Consider the following 24100-nt stretch of genomic DNA (forward strand, 5'->3'; position numbering starts at 1 on the left):
GATTATCTCATCCCTATTTTATAGATAGGGAAACTAAGCAGAGTGGTTAAGTAACTTGTGCATGGGCACATAGCAAAGGAAGGATGTGAATCCATGTCCTTCTTATTCCCAGGCTCTTGACCATGGTCACTATTTACAGTTCATCCTCTCCAAATTTAATCAGAGGTGAGTATAAAATCAGAGTTAGGGGAGCTGGCTGTATGATTTTAATTGCTGGTGTCATCAAGCTGGATTTGTGCATCTATCACTACTAAACGGTTATTTTTCACCCTCATTCACCTACCCTTGCCCCAGAGCACTGCAATTCTTAATATCACTGCAATGGAATTCTTTCAGTCTTTCATTCCATTGAGTTCAAAACAACTGATAAATTCTTCTTACTTATATCTGCTCTCCACTCCTTTTGTCCTGAGAGATTAAGTCTGGCCACTACATTGGATTTTGGATGTTCCTTCGTCACACCTTGACTGACAGTTTCTCCTGGGTTTTCTTTTCTGGCATTCTGATAACGGCCATTTCATTCTCAGAGCTTCTTTGACTTCGGTTTTAGTAGTACTTTTCAGTTGCTCCACAGTGCTGTACAGCTTTGGTGGTGTGTTTTGGAATGGTCATCAACCAGAACAATCTTCTCTTGGCTAAGATATTAAAGACCCACAGCATTTCTTCTTCCACTACAGCTCCACTGTTACAAATGCCTTCAGGTCCAGAGAATGAGGCCTGTGATGCAGTCACCTCTCCTTTCCCTTCACGTTACTTCTCTACAGTAGGAGGCTGGAAAGACAGGGTAACTTAGCAAACCTGCAAAAGCCACCTTAAATGTGAGATTTACTTTAAAACAGAATGGTTTGCTTGGTTGCTTCCATTCTGTTCTAATCCTAGGACTATTGTCTAACATGTGAAAGCACATCAATTTTTGGGTGATTGTTCAGCTTCCTTAAAATAAGCATGCTATGAATTCTGTACAGATCTGTTTAAAATAATGTCATTGGAAAGATGTTCTCCACTTATTGTAGTTAAAAAAAAATGAAACATTACAGAACAGAATATGAATGACCCAATTCATGTTAAATTGTCTGCAAAGTAGATCGACAAAATGTTAATATTCTCTCCCAGTGATAGAATTTCTCTATCATGCTTTTTATTTGCTTCTTTTTATTTTTCTGTTTGTTCAGAATAAGCTTGTGAACAAGCTTCTTCAGTTAACAAGTCAAGCTAGCTTCGGCGAAAAAGGGGAGTTTGTTGTACTGGACACAGGACTCTTAGAAAACCTAAGGGCAGGAGCAGAGATAGGCCTTGGAAACGACTCAAATCAAGAGCAGAAAGCATTCAGGACTTTTTGAATCATTTCAGCTGCTCAGTGTCATTCTCTCTCTTGATTTGTTTATTTACTCATCTATTCATTTATTTAATATATTTTTATTAGGTGCCTACTATATTCTAGGAGCTGTCTGGGTGCTAGGAAATAGAGGTAAACAAGATAAACCGATTTTCTGCCTTCAAAATCCCTGTATTTTAGTAAGAGAAGACAGACAATAAGCAAGTGTAGATAAAGGAAGGCAGTTTCTGAGCGTGGTAAATGTGACAAAGGAAATAAACAGGGCAACATGACAGGGTATAACTGAGGAAGTGCTCGCCTTAGTTATGAAGATCAGAGAAAGTGCTCTTGGCAGATGAAAAGATGGTGAGAGACTGAAAGATGAGAAGGAACCAGCCTTGTAAAGAGCAAAGGAAAGAGCATTGCAACAAGTAGAGGAAGATGTACAAATCTGAAGGTCAGGGCCAAAGAAAAAATTTTTAGAAGCAACAGTATATATGGACATAATGAGGCAGGATATTGGGTACTATAATCCAAGAAGAGTGCTGACCAAGGGTGAGGTGACTCTACAGATAGGATTTCCCCAGTTATTTAGGATACAGAGCAGAATATGGCCATCCCAGGATTCGCAAGTTTATATAATATTTATAGCCATCCGCCGAGGCTGATTGAGCGCTCTCAGTCCCATTTCCAACTGCCTGGGAAAGAAAATCTGTTTGGCCCAGCTTGAGTCTGTTGTCTACCCCTGGTCCAATGAACAATAACTGTGGGGGCTGGATCATAGGGTATAAACTGGTTCCTGAGGGGCAGTCCCTGTAAATGGAGTGGAAATGGGGGTCAGAGGGTCATTTCCTAGAGAAAGGGGGGAGTCATCGGCTTCCAGGCTGAGCAGATACTTTAAAAATGATCCACAATGCTATGCACCAATTCTATAGGCAGAAAAATTGCTTTTGTTTTGAATAAATAATGTCATTAGTACTGAATGCTTGGTCTTACTCTTTAGTGTAAGGTGGTCCACACCACCACAAAAAAGACTATGATGTGTCTTATACCATCACGAAATGTTTAGAAATTCCTGCTACAACTTAAGTACAGCCTGCAGAATGCATCCTAAAGTTGCAAGTAATTGGCTGGACTTCCCTTCATTTCACTGTCTTCTGGGATCTCTTACAGCTTGGGAACTGATACGACATCACATCTTCCAGCGGACAATACATCAAAGGACCTGTTAGCTACACAGACTTGATACCTCTGATGGTACCAGCGTGGAAAGGTAAATATTTGTGCATGAGGAGGGATGCCTTGTGGAATTGAAACAACTCTCAGTCTGTCACTGTGGGGCATCTTACTAGCCTTCACAGTGGCTACTTTGCTCTCAGCTCTTTTCTTCAATCTTCTCAACATTTTATTCTTAAATGCCTATAAAATTTTTACTGTGCAGGTTTAGGAGGTAAAGCTAAATGCCAACACCACAAATACCACAGCAAAAGCCAGGAAAAAATAGCCCTGCACTCTCACCAGGCAGAGGTAGGCAATTTAAGATGAAAGGACACCTCCTGCTGGAGCTGCTTCCACGCTCACCTTGAGATGTTTTTGTAACCTTGTTGCTACTCTCCTACCCCTCAGTCCTAATTATAGCTACTACTGATTCTATTTTCATTTGATTTCACTTCCATACTTTTTTTTCTCCCAAAGACAGGGCAATTTATGCACTGCCCGTGGGTGTATAAATGGTGCAATCACTTTGGAAAAAAGTTTGACAATATCTAGTAAAGTTGAACATTGCAACTTTGCTTCTGGGTATAAAATTTGAAGAATTTTTTACATGTGTGTCCTGGGAGTCATATATCAAAATGTTCATAGGAGCATTATTCATAAGAGTAAAAAATGGCAACAACATAAATGTCCATTGATCAGAAAATGAATATACATTGTTATATATTCGTACAATGAAATAATAAATTTATCTTTTATAGTAAATTTAATAAATACATTTAATTTCCTCCATAAAATTGGAAAGAAATACGAGGCAGTTATGAATACAGCATTCAAGATAATGGTCATCTCTGGGGGAAGATGGAAATAGTATGAATGGGAAACTTACAGAGAGTTCTTAGTGTACAGGTAATGTTCTGTTTCTTAAGCTGGTATGTATGTTTGTGTATGCCTTATTATTGTTCTTTGAAGTGTCCATATATTCTTTATTTCCTCATTTATATGTGTGAGATATATGTAACATATAAAATAACATTTATATAATAATACATATAATATGTTACATAGAACATATTATACATAATAGTTTTATTGAGATATAATTTAATACTTAAAATTCACTCTTTTAAAGTGTGCAATTCAGTTACTTTTACTATACTCACAGAGTTGTGCTTTTGTCCCCACTATCTCATTTTAGAACATTTAATTACCCCAAAAAGAAGCTCTGTAGCAGACGTTCCCAATGTCCCCATGCCCTGCCCCTGGTAACCACTAATCTGCTTTCAGTCTCTGTGGATTTACCTATTCTGGATATTTTATATAAATGGAATCATAAAGACATAAAATGGTTTTTGTGTCTGCTTCTTTCACTTAGCATAATGTTTTCAAAGGTCATCATGTTGTAGCATTTATCCATACTTCATTCCTTTTTATTGCTGAATAATATTTCATTGTATAGATATACCACATTTTGTTTATACATTCATCAGTTGATGAACATTTGGGTTGTTTCCACCTTTTGGCTACTATGAATAATACTACTATGAGCATTTGTATACAAGTTTTTGTATGCACATATGTTTTCATTTCTCTTGGGTATATACCTGGAAGTGGAATTGCTGGGTCATATGGTCACTCTATGTTTAACATTTTGAGGAACTGCCGGGCTATTTTCTAGAGCAATTGCATTCTTTTACATTCCTACCAGCAATGTATGAGAGTTCCAATTTCTTCATATCCTTGCCAATACTTGTTACTGTTATCAAAGTGGTATTTCGTAGATTTCTTTTTTAATTTATTCTTTCTCTTTGTGTTTTTTTTCCCTGAGATTTTCCCTGAGCTAACATCCATTGCCAATCTTTTTTTTCCCCTTTCTTCTCTCCAAAGCTCCCCAGTACATAGTTGTGTATTCTAGTTGTAGGTCCTTCTATTTCTGCTATCTGGGACACCACCTCAGCATGGCTTGATGAGTGGTGTTAGGTCTCTGCCCAGGATCCCATTGGGCAAAACCCTGGGCTGCTGAAGTGGAGTGCACCAACTTAACCACCCAGCCATGGGGCCGGCCCCTTCCTGGTGGTTTTGATTTGCACTTCCGTAATGAATAATCATGTTGAACATCTTTCATGTATTTATTGGTTATTTGTATATCAGATCCTTTGCCCAACTTTTATTTGGATTACTTGCCTTTATATTGTTGATTGTAAGAGTTCTTTGTGTATTTTGGATACAAATCTCTTTTTGTATATATGATTTGCGAGTATTTTTCCCATTCTGTGGGTTTTCTTTCCATTTTCTTAATAGTGTCCTTTGAAGCATCAAAGTTTTAGATTTGATGAAGTCCAATTTATCTACTTCTTCCTTTGTCATTTGTGCTTTTGTTTTCATGTCTAACATGTCTAACTTCATAGCGTCATATCTAACATTGCCTAATTCAAAGTCACAAATGTTTGCTTTTATGTTTCCTTCTAAGAACTTTATAGTTTTAGCTCTTACATTTAGGTGTATGATCTATTTTGAGTTAATTTTTCATATGGCATGAGATAAGGATCCAACTTCATTCTTTTGCATGTGTCTATGCAGTTGTCCCAGCACCATTCATTAAAAAAAAAAACATTTTTTTCCTCATTGAATTTTCTTGGCATACTTGTTGAAAATCAATTAACCCTAAATGTAATAGTATATTTCTGGACTCTCAATTCTATACTATTGATCTATATGCCTATCCTATGCCAATACAATACTGTCTTCATTATTATAGCTTTGTAGTAAGTTTTGAAATCAGGCTGTGTGCGTATTCCAACTTTGTTCCTTTTCAAGCTTATTTTAGCTATTCTGAGTTCCTTGTATTCCCGTGTGAACCTTAGGATCAGCTTATCAATGTCTGCAGAAAAAAAACTCACCGGAAACTTTGTTAGGGATTGCATTGAATCTGTACATGAATTTTGGAAGTATTGCCATCTTATCAACATTAAGTCTTCAAATCCATGAACATGGGATGTCTATTTATTTAAATATTCCTTAACTCCTTTCAGTGATGTTTTATAGTTTTCAGTGTACAAGTTTTGTACTTTTTACTAAATTTGTTCCTATGTATTTTATTCTTTTTGAAGCTATTGTAAACGGAATTATTTTCTTAATTTTATTATCAGATTCTTCATTGCGAGTGTATAGGAATACGATTGATTCTTGTATATTGATGTTGTACCCTGAAACCTTACTGAACTCATTTATTCGTTCTAATGGGGTTTTTTTTTAGTGGGTTCCTTAGGATTTTCTATATACAAAATCATGTCACCTGTGAATAGAGATAGTTTTACTTCTTCCTTTCTAATTTTGATGCCTTTTATTTCTTTTTTCATGCCAAATTTCCATGGATGTAATCTCCAGTAAAATGTTGAATCGAAGTGGCAAAGTAGATATACTTGTCTTTTTCCTCATCTTAGGGGGAAAGCTTTCAGTCTTTTACTATTAAGCATGATTTTGGCTAGGAGTTTTTTGTTAATGACCATTATCAGGTTGAGGAAGTTTCCTTCTATTAATAGTTCGTTGAGTGTTTTCATTATGAAAAGATGTTGGATTTGTCAAATGTTTTTCTGTATTTGTTGGTATGATCATATGACTTTTGTCCTTTATTCTACTAATATGGTATATTACATTGATTTATGTTCATATGTTAAACCAAGCTTGCATTCCTAGAATAAGTTCCATTTGGTTATAATCCTTTTTATATGTTGCTGGATTCAGTTTGCTATAATCTTGTTGAGAATTTTGTGTCTATAGTAATAAGGGATTTTTATTTTTCTTTTCTTGTGATTTCTTGGGTTTTGGCCTCATGTAATAAGTTGAGAAGTGTTCCCTCTTCTATTTTTTTGGAAGAGTTTGTGAAGGATTAATGTTAATTCTCCTTTAAATATTTGTAGAATTCATCAGTGAAGTCGTCTGGGCTTGGAATTTTCTTTGTGAGAAGTTTTTTATTATGAATTTAATCTCTTTTTATGAGTCTATTCAGATTTTCTATTTCCTCTTGAGTCAGTTTTAGTAGTTTGTATCTTTCTAGGAATTTATCCACTTCACTTAGGTTATCTAATTTGTTGACATACAATTGTTTGTAGTATTCCCTTATAATTCTTCTTATTTCTTTATGATTGGGAGTGATACCCCCTTATTCAGCCCTGATTTTAGTCATTTTAGTCTTCTCTCTTTTTTCTTGTTTGATCTAGCTAAACTTTTGTCAATTTTGTTGATCTTTCAAATAACTTACTTTGGTTTTGTTGATTTTCTCTATTGTTTTTCTATTTTCTATTTCATTTATTTGTGCTCTAGTCTTTATTATTTCCTTCCTCTGCTTGCTTTGGATTTAGTTTCCTCTTCTTTTCTTAATTCCTTAAGGCAAAAGTTAGGTAATTGAGTTGAGATCTTTCTTCTTTTAATGTAGGCATTTACAGATATAAATTTCCCTGTTATTCCTGCTTTACCTGCATCCTATAAGTTTTGGTTTGTTGTGTTTTCATTTGTATAAAATATTTAACAATAGAACATGTTTAGTTAGGAAAAAAAAAAAAGGAGGACCTATGGTGGGACCTAGTTGAGCTGGAATGTAAACAAAGCCACATAATGTCTAGAGTTTGTTGAATTACTGATGCTAAATATATCATAATATTTTAAGAAGTGAAAAATGTAGTATGTTCATGATGTTCTTCAGCAGTGCACCACTGGAGGTTTTGCGGTTCTCAAAGCTTTAAGTGTTCTATGAGCAAAGCACATGAAACATGAACTGGCTGAGATAATTTTCAAAGTTGGAAAAGTCATAGAACTAGTGACAGGATAACCCTGTGCAAGAACTAATCATCTAGAGAGTCTAGTTAGTTTGAAGGCCATCCACACAGCCAAAAATCCAAAAGAACTCAATATCTCCTCAGCAGAGTAAAGGAGGTATGGAAGAAGGCGCCAAAGGGAAGGATTTACACATTTACTTTGTGGGAAAACAAACTTTTCTAGGTTTCACTGCAAACTTTATTTTCCCTTTGGTTATTTATGAAATAGCTAAAAGTAAACCAAGTAAAGTAGTTGCTGTAAGTGAAGATTTTCATAAAGGTTTATGGTGTGTTACAAATTTGCTTCCTAGTGACCATACTTTCCTGTTAAGCTAAGTGTACCTAGAAGTCAACTGCATCATTTTGTAAGTTCATTGGTTTGGAAATTGTATGTTTTTTTTCATTCTAAGCAATCTCAAATTTATCTTAGAAACTTTGCTTTGCGACAAGAAAAACTTTTGATGTCATGAACAAATAAAACTACATTAAGGGAATATTTTTATAGCATATATTCAAAAATTAATTTCAATATTTTTCTTTATTTTATTTTATTTTTTAAAGATTGGCATCTGAGCTAACAACTGTTGCCAATCTTCCTTTTTCTTCTTTTTTTTTCTTTCTGCTTTTTCTCCCCAAGTCCCCCCAGTACATAGTTGTATATTTTAGTTATGGGTCCTTCTAGCTGTGGCACATGGGACGCCACCTCAACATGGCTTGATGAGTGGTGCCATGTCCACGCCCAGGATCCGAACCAGCGAAACCCTGGGCCGCCATAGAGGAGCAGGTGAACTTAACCACTTGGCTGTGGGCCAGCCCCCAATATTTTTTCTTATTTTACCAATTCCAAAGGGAAATAATCAACATGTATGTGGTACAGTTTTATCAGATAAAGCTGTGTTACTAAAAATGTTGGCATTATAAAATTAAAAAAAGAACGAAAGTAAAAAACAGAGCACAATGTAATAATGTAAAAAAACTCTTGGCAAGTATACTACCAGGACTGATGGTAGCATACCATTGCAGGTAGACATGAATCAGTTGGGGGATAACTCAGCTGGCACAGGCCAGTGTGATTCAACAGTACCATGGATAAGGAGATAGCCCACATAGTTGAGAGACTAGTTTCGTTCAAAGGGATGCAGCATATAAGTAGACACATTATGAGGATAGTGGGAGCTAGTTTCTCACTGAAAGGAGAGATGCAAATATGGAAAGGGAGAAGGTTAGAACAAACCATATGGATCTGGATTTTAAATGGAGGTATCAAAATTAACTCATGGTTTCTAGCATATAAATATAGATATAGGGGTGTGTGTGTCCTCACGTGCACCTGCATATACATACATACACTTCCTGACTCTATCAACTGAGAGGACATAGAAGGAATGACATCCCAGTACCTAGTACCCAGATCTTGGTTTTTAAATACCATTGTCCACTAAAAGGAACCAGAGGCTCAAGCAGGCAAAGTACAAGGTGAGCCTAGAACATCATATTGTGCCAGAAAACATAGAATTTCTCAAAAAATCATGGAGATATTTTAAAAGGACACCAGAACCAGCTAGAAGGGCTGACACTGGCCAAATCTGGGACAATTTGAGCACTAAAAAGAATAATGATATTGATGGATTATAACCCATTAATAAAAATAGGAATCTATGAGATCATACAGATATAAATAAACAGATGAATTAATAAATGGAGTGAACGGAAATCTGTACCTTATAGTAGAATGTAGTATTAGTATTAGTAGAATTAGTATTCTAATAAATATAGAAGGAAAAATTGAATTAGAAATCACCATTTGGTGATTTTTCACTTTTTTTTTACTTTTAAATGGCACCAAGAGGTAATATAGAGAGAATATATGTAATATTATATATTATGTAACATATATAGAAAGAGAGAGAATAGGATAAAACAAATGAAGTAAAAGTTAACAGTTGTGAAATCTGAGTGAAGGAGGTAGGGGAGTTCTTTATATTATTCTCACAATCTTTCTGTAATTTTGAAATTGTTTCAAAATAAAACCTTATTAAAAGAATCATAAGAAAATAAATGAAGAAAGGAAAGAGACATTACTTATTGTTTTCCCTTTGGGGACAAAATAATTAGAAGATGTTATATTATAACACATGAGGATAAATAAACCCTAGCAGCAATTACAGCTAACCGGCCTAGCTGGGCCAAAGCTCGTTGATTCCTGTGAGATAGGTGGGGAAAAATAGGTCTCTAGAAGGGAAGCCAAGCACCTGGCCCAAGGCTTGGGAGTTTTACTTGGTTTTGAAAGATGAAATCATTTTTATGCAGGGACTGTGTTGGGGGAGGGGAGAGGGTGGTGACTAGAAGAAAGGAGGAGGAGGATGACTTGCCTGAATCAGGAATTTCTGGAGTCAGGCTGTTCTTCTTGAGACCAAGTTGATCAAGCATAGATAGGGATCCAAACACCTTTAGATAATATAGAACTTTCTCTTTGGGAAAACTATCATTAACTGAAGAAAAAGCCTTTCAGTATCATTTAATCAAATAAGACTATTCATAGAAAATCATTGTGTGGAAAGTCTTAGCCCCATAGGAAGACATCCAAGACATGGCTGACTTAATCTGAGCCTAGAGGGTTAATGATTCCCTGGAGGAAGGAATAGAATCAGACTGGCCAAATCCCTGAGTTCCATGGACTTGCCTCACCTCGAGATTTCTCCTTCATATGCATGATTTTAAGCTGCAATGATTATATGTGATGTTACCTGCTCTATTTTCATCTTCTCTCATTCCTAATCCTGACACAAAAAGGTCCTTCAAAATTAGAGAGTAGGGAATCTTCTTGCCTAGAGGGACCAAGGCAAGACACAAACTGGGAGAAAAACATATGCAAAACATATGTCCATCAAAAGACTTATATTTAGAATATATAAAGAACTCATAATTTAATAATGAAAAGATTTTTAAAATCTAACAATAAAAAAATGAGCAAAAGATTTGAACACATACTTTATTTAAGAAGATATATGGATAGTAAATAAGCACATAAAAGGTATTCAACATCATTAGTCATTAGAGAAATTGCAGATCAATACAATTAAAGCCACTACATACCCTCTAGTGTTACTGAACCAGGTTCATTTTGCCCACTATACGAAATGCCAATCACTGAGACAATGAGTTCGCAGAAAAGAAATGGTTTATTCACAAGGCAGCCAAGTGAGGAGACAGGAGAATAAATCTCAAACCCGCCTCTCCAAAAATGGGGATTAGAGATGTTTGTGGGATAGAGAGGCAGGATGTTCTGAACTATGGGAATAGGTGATGGGGGTAAGGAGAAGTGAAGTAATTGATGGTCTGTGCAAATGTAGTCAAGCTTCATGGCTCTTGGTAGGACACATGTTCACAAACTGGAAGTGTCAGCAAGATCCAAGGGTGGAGTTTTTGGTCCCCTGACGTCAAAGGGTCACCTATCAGGCATCTGCACAGACCCAGTTGATGAGTCGGTGGTCTTAACTGGCCTAAACTGGACAAGGAGTCAACTCAGTTCCTGAAAAACTTAAGCACCTGTTACCATGATGACCCCAGCATCAGAGATCAATAGAGTGGGCTTCAGTAATGCATCATGCAACTACTTTTGCAAACAGACAGCTAACTGAATATAGTTAAAGCAAGTTGGCCCCGGTTTCACTAGGATGGCTAAAATTAAAAAGACTAAGTGTTGGTGAGGCTGTAGAGAAACTAGAACACTCATACACTGACGTTGGGTATAAAATGGTATAATCACTTTGGAAAACAGTTTAGCAATTTTTTAAAAAAGTTAAACATACACCTATCTTATGACCCAGCTATTTTACTCCTATGTATTTACCCAGAGAAATGAAAACGTGTCCACACAAAGACTTAGACACAGATATTCATAGCAGCTCTATTTGTAATAGCCAAAAACTGGAAACAGTCCAAATGCCCATCAACAGTATATGGATAAATAAATTATGGTATATCCATACAACAGAATATTACCAGCAATCAAAAGGAACTGTTGATGTACAAAACACTATGGATGAATCTCAAAATAATTATTCTGAGTGAAAGAAGTCAGGTCAAAAAACCCAGGTATACCATGTATGATTCAATCTATGTAAAATTCTAGAAAATGGAAACTAATCTATAGTGACATAAAGCATATCGGTGGTTGTCTAGGACAGAGGTGGGAGTTGGAGCTAGAATGAGGTGGGGAGGAATGGATTACAAAGAGGTACAAGGAAACAGTGGTGATGGATATGCTTATTATCTTAGTTGTGATGGTTTCACAGGTATACACATATGTCAAAATTAATCAAATTTTACACTTTAAATATGGTCAGTGTATTACATGTCGATTATACTTCAATAAAGCTGTTTCTTAAAAAACTTACTTGTTGGGGCTGGCCTGGTGGCGCAGCGGTTAAGTGCGCATGTTCCGCTTCGGCGGCCTGGGGTTGGCAGGTTCAGATCCTGGGTGCGGACATGGCACCGCTTGGTATGCCATGCTGTGTCAGGCATCCCACATATACAACAGAGGAAGATGGGCATAGATGTTAGCTCAGGGCCAGTCTTCCTCAGCAAAATGAGGAGGATTGGCAGCAGTTAGCTCAGGGCTAATCTTCCTCAAAAAAAAAAAAACTTACTTATCATTTCCAAAGGATAGATTAGAGAGGTAGTAGTGGTGGCTGAGGTGGTTCTGAGACTAAGGTTCTGAGCTCTCTTTCTTCCAGGGAAGGAGCTGTATTTTGAGCTCTGGGTTTTAGGATGGTTCCCATGAGATCAGAGCTGGCCCGGGGCTGGTGAACACCAAGACACTCAAAAGTGTGCTATAGTTTCCTCTTCTCAGATCAAGCAGAGGCTCTGTTCCAAGGATGCAGCTTTGGGAACAATTTCTTCAGACCGCAAAAACAAATGAGATAACTCTTCGTGATCCAGAAATGTTTCTATCCTTTTCCTTTCTGGGGATTTGAAGACAGATGTGGGCACAATCCTTGTCCAAGTCCAAAATTATCTAATAGGGGAAAAAATAGAAGACTGGATTGAAAATAAAAATCAAGACTACTAAAAGCCCTATTTGATATTTTTATAAAGAGAATGTACTTTCTAGACAGGAGATTGAGTCATATGCTGGAATGATATGGAATGATATTCCATGTCCAGGAGACAAATGGAATGATAAAGAGGTCCATAAGTACACATTTCGTACACTTCCTGAATTTCCTCTTAAACACTTGACTCAAGATAGATTCATTTCCTCTGGACAAGACGTGATGAGAGACCTGATGGGTTAAAAAAATTACATGTAAAAATAATCCCCATTTCCCCTCCCCCGGGACTTTAGGTAAGAATATGAAAACTCAACCACCCTTGAGCAGGATGAGCCGGGAAGAACTGGAGGACAGTTTGTTTCGTCTTCGTGAAGAGCACTTGTTGGTGAAGGAGCTTTCTTGGAAGCAACAGGATGAGATCAAAAGGTACCTAGAGTGCTTAAGTCTTTAAAAGTTGTATCTAGGGGCTGGCCCAGTGGCGGAGCGGTTAAGTTCCCGGGCTCCGCTTCCGTGGCCTGGGGTTCGCCGCCAGGATCCGGGACGTGGACCTACACACCACTTATCAAGTCATGCTGTGGCAGACATCCCCAGGCATCTCACATATAAAGTAGAGGAAGATGGGCACTGATGTTAGCTCAGGGCCAATCTTCCTAAAGCAGAAAGAGGAGGATTGGTGGCAGATGTTAGCTCATGGCTAATCTTCCTCAAAAAAAAAATTGTATCTACACCAAGCCTATACTACACTAAACCAAAAAGAATACGTTTTCCTGAGAAGTCTGCGTGAAAAAACAATTCAAATGTCAAGGATGGTTAAATCCAAAAATAATTTTTGAAGAAATATTGCTTTATTCTGTTTTCTTGCCAAACACATAATAGACTGTGACCATAGGCCACAAAGCACCATCAGAGCTGTTTCAGTCCACAGAGCAAGAGATTGGGCAGGCGTCTGCCTTGGTCACAAAGAGAGAATGGGGACAGGGAGAATGGCCAAAATCTCAGAGGAACAAAGGCTGCAGGGGCAAGTAAGAGAAAGGTTTTTATTTACAAAACAAAACCAAAAATCGTATTGATCATTTACTATGTGTGGGCATGTTATAAGTGCCTTGTATGTATTAACTAACTTAATATAAATACCATTAACTCACTTAATACTATGAAAAAAGTATTATTAAGAGGAAAATGATGGGGCCAGCCCCGTGGCCGAGTGGTTAAGTTCGCGTGCTCTGCTTCGGCGGCCCAGGGTTTCGCCGGTTTGGATCCTGGGTGCAGAGATGGCACTGCTCATCATGCTGAGGGGTCATCCCACATGCCACAACTAGAAGGACCCACAACTAAAAGTACACAACTATGTACTGGGGGGCTTTGGGGAGAAAAAGGAAAAATAAAGTCTTTTTAAAAAAAGGAAAAGCAAGGGGCTGGCCCTGTGGCCGAGTGGTTAAGTTTGCGCACTCCGCTGCAGGCGGCCCAGTGTTTCGTCAGTTCGAATCCTGGGCGTGGACATGGCACTGCTCATCAAACCATGCTGAGGCAGCGTCCCACATGCCACAACTAGAAGGACCCACAACTAAGAATATGCAACTATGTACCTGGGGGCTTTGGGGAGAAAAAGGAAAAAAAATAAAATCTTTAAAAAAAAAAAAAAAAAAAAAGGAAAAGCAAGCACAAAGAGGTTAAGTAACTTGCCCAAGGTAGCAGCTAGTGAGTGAGTGGCAGAGCTGAAAGCTCATAACTCCAAAATTTACTATATACAGCGACCTTAGGGATTGGCTTTCAAAAGTGTTATCTTTTGCATGTAGACCTGGAGAGGAATCTGAGATGGGGTAGATAAACAGATGGGGAGAATGGGAAAGTCCAGGGTTTATCTCTAGGACACATTTTGAAGATATTGCTGCCAGTGCCTTCCAGTCAAAGACCATGAGGAACACACCTGTAGCTGAGCAAGTTGGGTTTGTTACTGTTGCACCTTGAGAAAATGCACACCGTGGTAAACTAAAGGCATGGCGGTAAGAATGTGTTAGAAAGAAAGTGTTAGAGGATTTGGGCTTCCTTTGTGTGATTTAAGGGAAGGTCCAAGGTACCGGAAGTTTGCCCAGATTTGGTACTGTCCGAAAGCAGAGGCGACTCTGTGTCTGCATGTCTCAATGAATCTTGCTTCCTGGGAGGGTAGACTAGAGTGAGACTAAAGTCGTAACTGATAAAGAAGTAGCAATCAGTCGTATTAACTAGGAAAGGAGGGTGTTTGGTATTTTGTGGGTGGCACGATCACCTTGTTTTTGTCTGTGCTTAGACAAAATTGTGCAGTGGCTTTGTTTTGTATCATTCTATCGTGGTCTCGGAGTGGCCTTGTGTGATGTTGGTATTCCATGACATTATGTCCAACAGGACAATATGAGCTCCAGGCCATCTTCAAACAGCACGAGGACTAGCTGTGTCAGACCAATTCCCCAATATCAAGAGCAGCTTTTTGCTATCTCATTGGTAATCCCCGGGAGGGTCCAGAGCTTCATTTAGAATCTAAAGGATTGCAGGCTGCCGTTGTATGCCAGCACTCTTCAGAGCTGGGGACTCTTTTATATCGTGAGAACTGCAGAATCTGGTGAAAGTCAGAAGGTTGCATGGGGCAAAAATTCTTGCTTCTTTGTGGATAACCAAAAAGTACCTAAGATTATAGATATGAAGTGGCTAAATTGGATTCCACCCCTCTGACTTTGGGCAAGTTACCTAGCTATTTTATGTCTTGATTTCTTTATCTGGATATAGTAATATATACTAACAATGGCTAACTCCTCCAGTGCTTACAATGCACCATCACTGTTCAAAGTACTTTACATATATTAACTTATTGAATCCTCTTAACAGTCTAATGACGCAGGGACTATTTTTATCTTTATTCGTAGAAGAGGAAACTGAGTACAAAGGTTAATGGCATGCCCAAGGCTACATAGTCAGTAAATGTCAGAACCAGCAGGCAGTGGGACCACAGAATCTGATGGTAATGGTAAAAAGCATGAGTTTAGGTCAAGATAACACATAGTAGTTGACTATCCGCTATAGGTAAGGGTCGGTGTATATGAGGGACCGTAGAGGAGTAATCCTTAAAGTCGGGCACATATACAGGGGTGTTCAGACTATTGGGGTGGGAGAAGTACGTATTAACATTTCTACTTATATTTCATTATCTTCTCTTTAAAAAAATAGTATTTTTATTTATGTTTTATAATGACTATAATTTATTAGTACAGAAGTAAATGTATATGATTTGGAAATAAATATACACACAATATGTATTGAGAGTGCTCCAACATTTTTTATTAAGATGAGTGTGATCACTGCAACAGATTGGACAAGGACAGACACCACGATGTCCCTGTCCTGAAAGAGTTTACAGTGTATTGGGGACAAAAAATAAATTTTTTTAAAAGTGTAAATAATGGACCACAGTAGATAAATTTTTATCAGAGATCAATTCAGATTATTTTCCACCAAATGAACTGTAGACATAATAACTGTCATAGAAGGAGAAACACGTGCCACCAGCTCTGTTTTCGCCCATAGGATGAGGACAGCCTTGCTCCGGTTGACCGCTGCGGGCCGGTACCCCAGGGCAGAGGTGGCGGCGGTGGAGCAGCTCTCGGAGCCCGCAAGGCAGAGTTGGAGCGCAGGGTGGCGGCAGCGACCCCACAAGCACCAGCGTCCCCTAACGCACGGGCTGCAGCTGCAGTTCCAGCGCGTCGGTCCCCCTGTCCCCCGCCGCCCCCAGCCTCGTGTCCCTGTGGGACACAGACAGCTTCACACTGCCGGTGCGCAGGTGCCGGAGAAACCCAAGACGGGTGAGGTTCAGGGCAAAGTCCCCACAGAGCTAAAATACTGGGAAGGAGAGATTTGCCAGCCGCATTTTTCTGCTCACTGCTTTATTCTGCTCACCACCCCATTGTGTCCTTTTGTTCTCTTGTCCTCATTCCTTTCTACCTCCTTAAAATATTTTTCTCCTGAGTGGAATGGCAGGTCCAATTCTTAGTTTACCTCGAAGTATTGTTGAGGGAGAATCAGACAATTGAAACCGGAACTTTGCTGGTTAAGTTCTGCCCCGAGTCTGGAAAACAGATACAAGATAACATTGATGTCTCCCTCAGGTGTGAGAGGTAGTGATCTTAAGACAGGTCCCTCTACTGGGACTCTGGGACTCTGGGACTTTGGACTAAGTGGTCATGCCTCTAAAACTGGGATTCTTAGCCTTTTAGGGGAAATGGACTACATTGAAACCATGATCAAAGCTAGATCCCCTCCCAAGAAAAATTCACGTACACATAGACAAAACTTTGCATGCAGTTCTGTGTTTCCAGAGATTCCAAAAGCCCATTCCTGAAGGCCAGGCCTAGAGGTCAGGCTGTAAGTGAGGAGTTGCAGTTTCTTCTCTTCCTGTATTCCAAGTGGCTAAGAGTCTCTGGCTGCTATGAAATCCAACATTGAATTAAATAAAATACTGTGTGTAAATTTCCTTCACTTTGCCTACTTATCCCTGATTTAGGTCCATGGGAATGGAGTGTCTTCACCCTGTGGTTTCAGTGTTAGGTTTTGTTTAGCACAGTCCTATATTTTCAAGCTCCCTATCTGAGCCAACCAAATCTTTGCAAAAATAGCTGAGTACAAAAATTAAATGTCTAAATTTCAATTTGGTTTAACTTCAGCATTATTGAGTACCAATTATAGAAAAGATATATACAGAGATAAAGATGCATTAGAGTTAGACACAGTCCCTGCCCTGGCCAAGCTTGCACCTTTCTTCTTCGCATTTATACTCACACTTGAGAGTCTGTAGTCCCACTGACTTATTAAATCTGTAGTTGCATATCTATGCAAGAGTAAAGACTAAGACCTCTCCTCTGGGATCAGTGGTCATAAAGGGATTCCCCCCAGGTCTCAAGGCTCCCTACTTCCAGCACTTGGTGTTCCAGTTCTAGCACTTGGCGTTCTGGAGAAATCTGTTGCCAGAGTCTGCATCTTCTGTCTAAACTTTCAGAGCCAAGGGGCAGACTGAGCTACACAGCCCCTCCCACTTTCAAGGAACATGAGACACATGAGAAAAACAGAGGTGAAATATCCAGAGAACCCTGTGAACTGTGAGTTCTTTTCATTTATCCTGTGCTCTTACTCTTTCAGATTTAATTAGAAATACATCATTTAGGGAACAAGTGAATGTTGGCATTTTGAGTCTTTCTTGCATAATCAGAGAAGATGAAAGTCAACTCTAGGTCAAATTCCAACTTGATTGCTTAAAAATGGAAAATAAACATCTCTGTGTCTTCCAAAGAAAGGAAAATAAAGGCCCTTTCCTTAATTGAAGGTATTCCCTCTCTTTCCCTTTATATTTTCATCCCTTAGGTCATAATTCATTTGTATTTCTGACACTTGAAAGCCATATTTTGTAAGATTATCCTCCACACACACCAAGATTACTGACTCCTTCAATTTCTTTTTATGTGAGAGCCCAATTCTAGACCCCTATAACAGCAGTTTCTATTTCTTCTTTTGTGTTTAATGTTTCTACTTCTAACAGTATAATTTTTTTCAGAAAAGTCATAATTATAACTAAACTCATTGGTCTATGCATGCCTAACAGTGCCCACATTATGACCAGCAATACTATGCAAGTGGAGGAACCACCTAAGTCTCCTGAGAAAATGTGGTCCAAAGATGAAAATTTTGAACACAGAAGCTCTTTTGAGTGTGCTCAGAAGGCCACAGAGCTTCGGTAAGAGTGTGGCATTCCATGCCTCAAGCCATAATGAACTGAAAAAGAGATTCTTATTTGCACCTTTCCACCATCTCAGAGGAAAAGAGAATGCTTGGGATTAAATTCAATCTGAGAAGTAGACCTGGAGTCCCACATAGGTTAAGAAATGGGTATACCTCAAGAGGATGCTTATGTACCATAAAAGATTTGTTCCTTCACTTCAGGGAAGGAAAACTATGTCATCCTCATCACTAGATAGGGATTTTTAGCCCTCACTGTACATCAGTCCTGGAGAACTTTTTAAAAAATAGACTTTATTTTTTAGAGCAGTTTTAGGTTCATAGCAAAATTGAACAGAAAATACAGAGATTTCCCATATACTCCCCTTTCCCCCCCTACACAGCGTTCTCCACTATCAACATCCCACACCACAGTGGTACATTTGTTTCAGTGGATGAACCTACACTGACACATCATTATCATCCAAAGATCATAGTTTACCTTAGGGTTCACTGTTTGTGTTGTACATTCTATGGGTTTAGACAATACATAATGATGTGTATCCATCATTTTAGTATCACACACAATAGTTTCACTGCCCTGAAAATCCTCTGTTCTCTGCCTATTCATCCCTCCCTTACCCTCTTACCCCTGACACCACTGATCTTTTTACTGTCTCCATGACTTTGCCTTTTTCCAGAATGTTATATAGTTGGAATCATACAGTCTGTACCCTTTTTAGATTGGATCCTTTCACTTAGCAATATGCATTTAAGTTTCCTCCATGTCTTTTCATGGCTTGATAGCTCATCTCTTTTTAGCACTGAATAATGTTCCATTATCTGGATGTACCAGAGTTTATTTATCCATTCACCTACTGAAGGACATCTTGGTAGCTTTCAAGTTTTGGCAATTATGAACGAAACTGATGTAAACATACATGTGCAGGTTTTTGTGTGGACATAAGTTTTCAACCTGGAGGCACTTAAAACCACAGATGCCTGCGGCCCACCCCAGATAGTCTCTTTCAATTATTTGGGCATGGAGTTCAGGTAGTGTAACTTTAGAGATCTCTCCAGATGCTTCTAATAAGCAGCTAAGACTGGTAATCACCGAGATTGAGTCTAGTGAGCCTAAATCCTCCCCAATACTTTTCAAATGATAAGGAAAACATGATCTCCTGGGTGTAGAAATAATGATCTTCCTTTGTGTCCCCCGTCCATATCCACACCTCCCTGGTTCCTCTAAGGAAACCAGTCTCAGACCTAGCTGGACTTTGCTAGGTTTAAGGGAAACTGTGAGCACCATAATTTTAAAAATAGCGATCATGTTTTCTCAGAACACAGAGTTTAAATTTGGTGGTCTCTCTATCAAATCTCAGCTGATGTGAAGGGAAATGAGAGAAAGGAGATTACTTACTGGAGGTTACGTACATGTCCTTCTTCTGGTGTTGTGGGGGAGATCGGAAAGGAAGAGGCAAGAGGAAGATGTTCTTAATTGGTGCAGAGTCAGGAGGAAAAGTTGCTTAACTCTGTCCTTTTGAAGACAGAATATTTCCTCACTGTCTTCTTTCTCCAGAGCTTCCATTAAGGAAAATATAGAGCTGATTCGACTTAAGAAGCTCTTACATGAAAGGAATACCTTATTGGTAGTGACAAAAACACAATTAACAGAAGTTCAAGAGGTGAGTTGCCATCATCAGCTGTGCTTTTTTGGGGGAAAAAAACCCAACTAATTAAGAGATTAGTATTATTTTCTCCATTTCACACTTGGGAGACCACAACTGAGAGAAACTGAGGTACTTGTCTCAGGTCACACAATTTATAGGTGCTATTCAAATCCAAGCCTTGCAACTCAGAGTTCATTCTTTTCCCAGTACTTCCCATTATCTCTCTTTTAGGAAGAAGGCTCAATCTCTGCCTGCTACAGTGGAATTAAGTGGGGTTGATTGTGTCAGGGTTACGGGCCCAGCCAAGGGCCACAGCCAGAATGTAATTAAGTTGGGAAGCCAAGAGCAGTCACAGGGAAAGGAAAGGAAACCAGCCTTTACTGAGCACTCTCTATGTGCTAGGCTCTGTCTTAGGGACTTACAGTCAAAACCTTGTTTAAGCCTGAGAACAACCCTCAAAGTAAGTACATTTAACGAATGAAGGCACCGAGCCTCAAAGAAGCTAAGTAACTTGCTCAAGTCGTAAAAATAGTAAGAGGCAGAGCAGGCTTTGAGTCCAGGTTTCTCTGGCACCGAGGCTCACACTCTTTTCTCGTTACCACACAATAGAAACTCATACCTGAATGGTGAGAATAGAAAATCGATAAGTGATAGATGGGCATCATTCTTTTATTGAATAATTATTTACTAAGTACCAGGAGTCATGCAAAGCACTGGGATACAAGGATCAGAAAGATGAGTAAGACAGCTCCTGCCTTCAAGGATCTTACGGGAGTGAGAGAACAAGAGGTAAACAAGTATCCACATACAGGGTGTGGGGGACACAAAAGAGAGCAGTCAGCTCCACTAGAGGGTGGATGCAGGATCCAAAAAGGAATCACAAAGAAGTATAATACTGGGATACTGCAAGATCAGCAGGTGCTAATGATATGCAAGAGACGGGAGGGCTTTCCAGGAGAGGAGAGCTACGGGCCAAGGAACAGAGGTGAGAAACCTCAGGGAGCAAGTCATGGAGCCTTGTCAGGAATTTAGACTTTATCCTATAGAGAATGGAGAGCTGCAGGAAGGTTTTAAGCAAGTTGATAACACAATCTTTTTCCCTAAAGAGATCACTTTGCCTTTTTCCATGTCTGAAATATTTTTGAGATAAATTTTAATAGAGAAATAATACTTTTGAAAAACTACTATAAAGCACTAATGATTATTAATTCTGGGTAGTCAGATTATACATAACTGTTATTATAGTCTTTATACTTTTCTGAAACTTTCAACTTCTCAAAATTTACAAAACTACAAGGAAAGATCATCTGGCAGCAGAGTGAATGGTAGGTTGGCTGGTACAAGACTGGAGACAAAGAAATCAGGTAAAAGACTAGTGCAGGGGTCCAAGGGAGACACGAGAGGGTCCCACTGAGGCAGGGAAAGAGGCCACAGAAGGACTGCACTGGAGAGGCCCAGGAAGCAGAAGAATGGACTTCATCACCAAAGGGGAGTGAGTGAGGGAAAAGGAGCAATGAAAGAGAACTCCTGGGTCTCTAGCTGGATGATTAAAAAGAGGGTGGTGCCATTCATTGAGATTGGCCACAGGAGAAGAATGGACTTCATCACCAAAGGGGAGTGAGTGAGGGAAAAGGAGCAATGAAAGAGAACTCCTGGGTCTCTAGCTGGATGATTAAAAAGAGGGTGGTGCCATTCATTGAGATTGGCCACAGTTAGCGCTGCCCGTGGCACTTCTGTTCTGATAGGGACTACATGCATCTTTACAAGGCCAACCTTCAAACCTCTGTTGTGTAGAGAACTATGCATATGCCTGCATTCTTTTGATTTAGTTAATTTGGTAGCACTTAAAACATGTGGAAATATGGGAAGGAAGATAATTTAAAATTGTATGGGTAAATTACTGTGTTTGTGGGATTAGATTTTTTTTTAATTCATCTATTCCTCCATTACGTTAAAGGAAAAAAGGAAGAAAGCCATTCTAAATTAAATGTTCTTACCTAAGTTAGTGGTTGTGGTAGAGATGACCTAAAATGGAGGATAATCACCCACAATTTTTTTACAATTTGCTTTTCTTTAGTAATTTAGCTTTCTAGTCATGCTTTCTTCACATATACTAAAATAAATCTGCATTCTCTTAGTCCCTTAGCAGTACAATATGGTGGTGAATAGCACAGACTCTGGAGTCAGACAGGCTGAAGTAAAGTTCTGCCCCTACCTCTTGTTAGCTATGTGATTCTGAGCAAGTGACTTAGCTCTTTGAGCTTTGGGTTTCTCATTTTAAAGTTTAGGTAATAATACATACCCCTCAGATTTTCTGTGGATTAAATGAGATAATATATATGAAGTAAATATAATGATCGCAATGTAACAGATAATGAAACACATAGTAACATATAACACATAGTAACTGCTCAACCAATAGTAGCTGTCCTTAGTTTGGTTATTGCTTTTTCTATTTCTATTTAGAAAGGAAAGAGACCTTTCTGAGGCAGCTGAGTAAGAGATAGCACCTAATCTGAAAATAAGTATATTTTTTGCATAAAATTTTGCATCGAGTGCAATGCAAATTTGAATAAATGGCTTTTTATCCTTTTTAAAGAAATGTGTGATCTATTATGTTCACAGACTACCTGGCAAGCTAGGGCAGTGGAAAAGTAGCAGCAATTAGTAAACAGGTACACAAATTGACTTGATTCATGGGAATTTTTTATAACGTCTTTTAAAATAAATATTTAAACATTTGTATTACAGAGATAAAAATTTAAAAAAATCAAGTTGATCTATCAGTAGAATAATATTTCTTTCTTTCTTTCAGGCATATGAAACTCTGCTCCAGAAGGTACTTGATAAAGATTCCTTGAATCTTTGTTTCTAAGTAATCAAACCCAAAGAAATCTATGTTCATTTTCCAGTAACATAACATCAGAATTTAGCCAACTAAATCAAAGTTAATAGGTCATATAATTTCTATTAAGACAAATGATACTATTAATATTATCAGAAGATACTTATTTCACTGTTTTCATAAAAATTGAAATATGAGATCCTAGTTGAGAATATTTGGAATAGTATTTTTCAGCCTATTGCTAGAGAGAATTATAGCATTTCCTCAAAAACACTTAAGACTATTCCTCTAACGTGTGTGAGGTGGCGAGATAAAAAAGTATTGCAGGGGCTGGCCCCATGGCCCAGTGGTTAAGTTCGCGCGCTCCGCTGCAGGTGGCCCAGTGTTTCGTCGGTTCGAATCCTGGGCGCGGACATGGCACTGCTCGTCAGACCACGCTGAGGCAGCGTCCCACATGCCACAACTAGTGGAACCCACAACGAAGAATACACAACTATGTACCGGGGGGCTTTGGGGAGAAAAAGGAAAAAATAAAATCTTTAAAAAAAAAAAAAAAAGTATTGCAAATCTTCTCTGGTGTTGTTAAATATTTGGCCCTATTCACCCCTGTGAGTGGGGTGCAAGTGAAGCTGGGTGAATGTCTGTGATTAACAGTCACTAAGGGAGAGTTCCCAGCATGACGAGCCACAGCTGTTCCTCACCAGAGGCATACACCAGAAGAGCGCACACTTAACTTCTAGAATTAACATGTCATTTTGCTAGGTGCAGAGGGAGGAGCACATCAACATAAAAAGCATTCAAATAGCTTAGAAAATAAAATCAGCTGTGAAAGGTGACACTTCATTTAGAGTTAGGGTTTAATTTGAATCTTGGGAAAGTTAAACCTCCAATTATGAATTACAGTTTCCCAGAGTGGAAAATCCACACCAAAAGGGAAATGATACTTCCTGAGAAATGCTGGGGTGAAAAACAAGGTCAGTTTACAGTGCAAAGGCAACGTGCTATTAATCAAAGCTATTCTTTGTGATATCTACTTGGGAAGGCTAAGGTTGCTGATATCTTGAGACCACTCCTGCTGAGTGATATGGCCATCCCCAGAGCAACTTTCCTTTTGCCCCAGAATCAGGGAATTCTGGGTACAGCCCATGATGCCCTCCTTAGCCAAGTGAATGAGCTCAGGGCAGAGCTGAAGGAGGAGCGCAAGAAGGCTGTGAGCTTGAAGAGCCAACTGGAAGACGTGTCCATCCTGCAGACAACACTGAAGGAGGTAAATAACAACAATAATTGAAAGATACCAGCAATTGTAAGTTACATTCCATTTCAGAGATGTTAAAAAGTGTATCTTAGCAACAAAATGGGCATTTCATTTTTTGAAATGAGAAAAATGAGGCTCCAAGTGGTTAAATAATTTGCTCAAAATTACTCCATTAGGGGAAAAACTGGGCTTTAGA

The 24100-nt window shown here is 38.7% G+C and overlaps 1 protein-coding gene across 1 annotated transcript in view; it reads left to right on the forward strand.

The window, feature by feature from the left end:
- LOC111768548 (X-linked retinitis pigmentosa GTPase regulator-interacting protein 1-like) overlaps positions 1–24100 on the forward strand; it is a 40554-nt gene that overhangs the window by 16081 nt on the left and 373 nt on the right. Inside the window, exons 2-9 of the mRNA XM_023621412.2 lie at positions 2489–2588; positions 12695–12827; positions 15957–16231; positions 17422–17521; positions 18022–18153; positions 19714–19819; positions 22620–22643; positions 23770–23916. Coding sequence (XP_023477180.2) covers positions 2570–2588; positions 12695–12827; positions 15957–16231; positions 17422–17521; positions 18022–18153; positions 19714–19819; positions 22620–22643; positions 23770–23916 — 936 coding nt within the window. The 5' untranslated portion in view covers positions 2489–2569. The remainder of the gene's footprint in view (positions 1–2488; positions 2589–12694; positions 12828–15956; positions 16232–17421; positions 17522–18021; positions 18154–19713; positions 19820–22619; positions 22644–23769; positions 23917–24100) is intronic.

This window comes from Equus caballus, chromosome 1, assembly GCF_041296265.1.
Source record: "Equus caballus isolate H_3958 breed thoroughbred chromosome 1, TB-T2T, whole genome shotgun sequence".
NCBI lineage: Eukaryota > Metazoa > Chordata > Mammalia > Perissodactyla > Equidae > Equus > Equus caballus.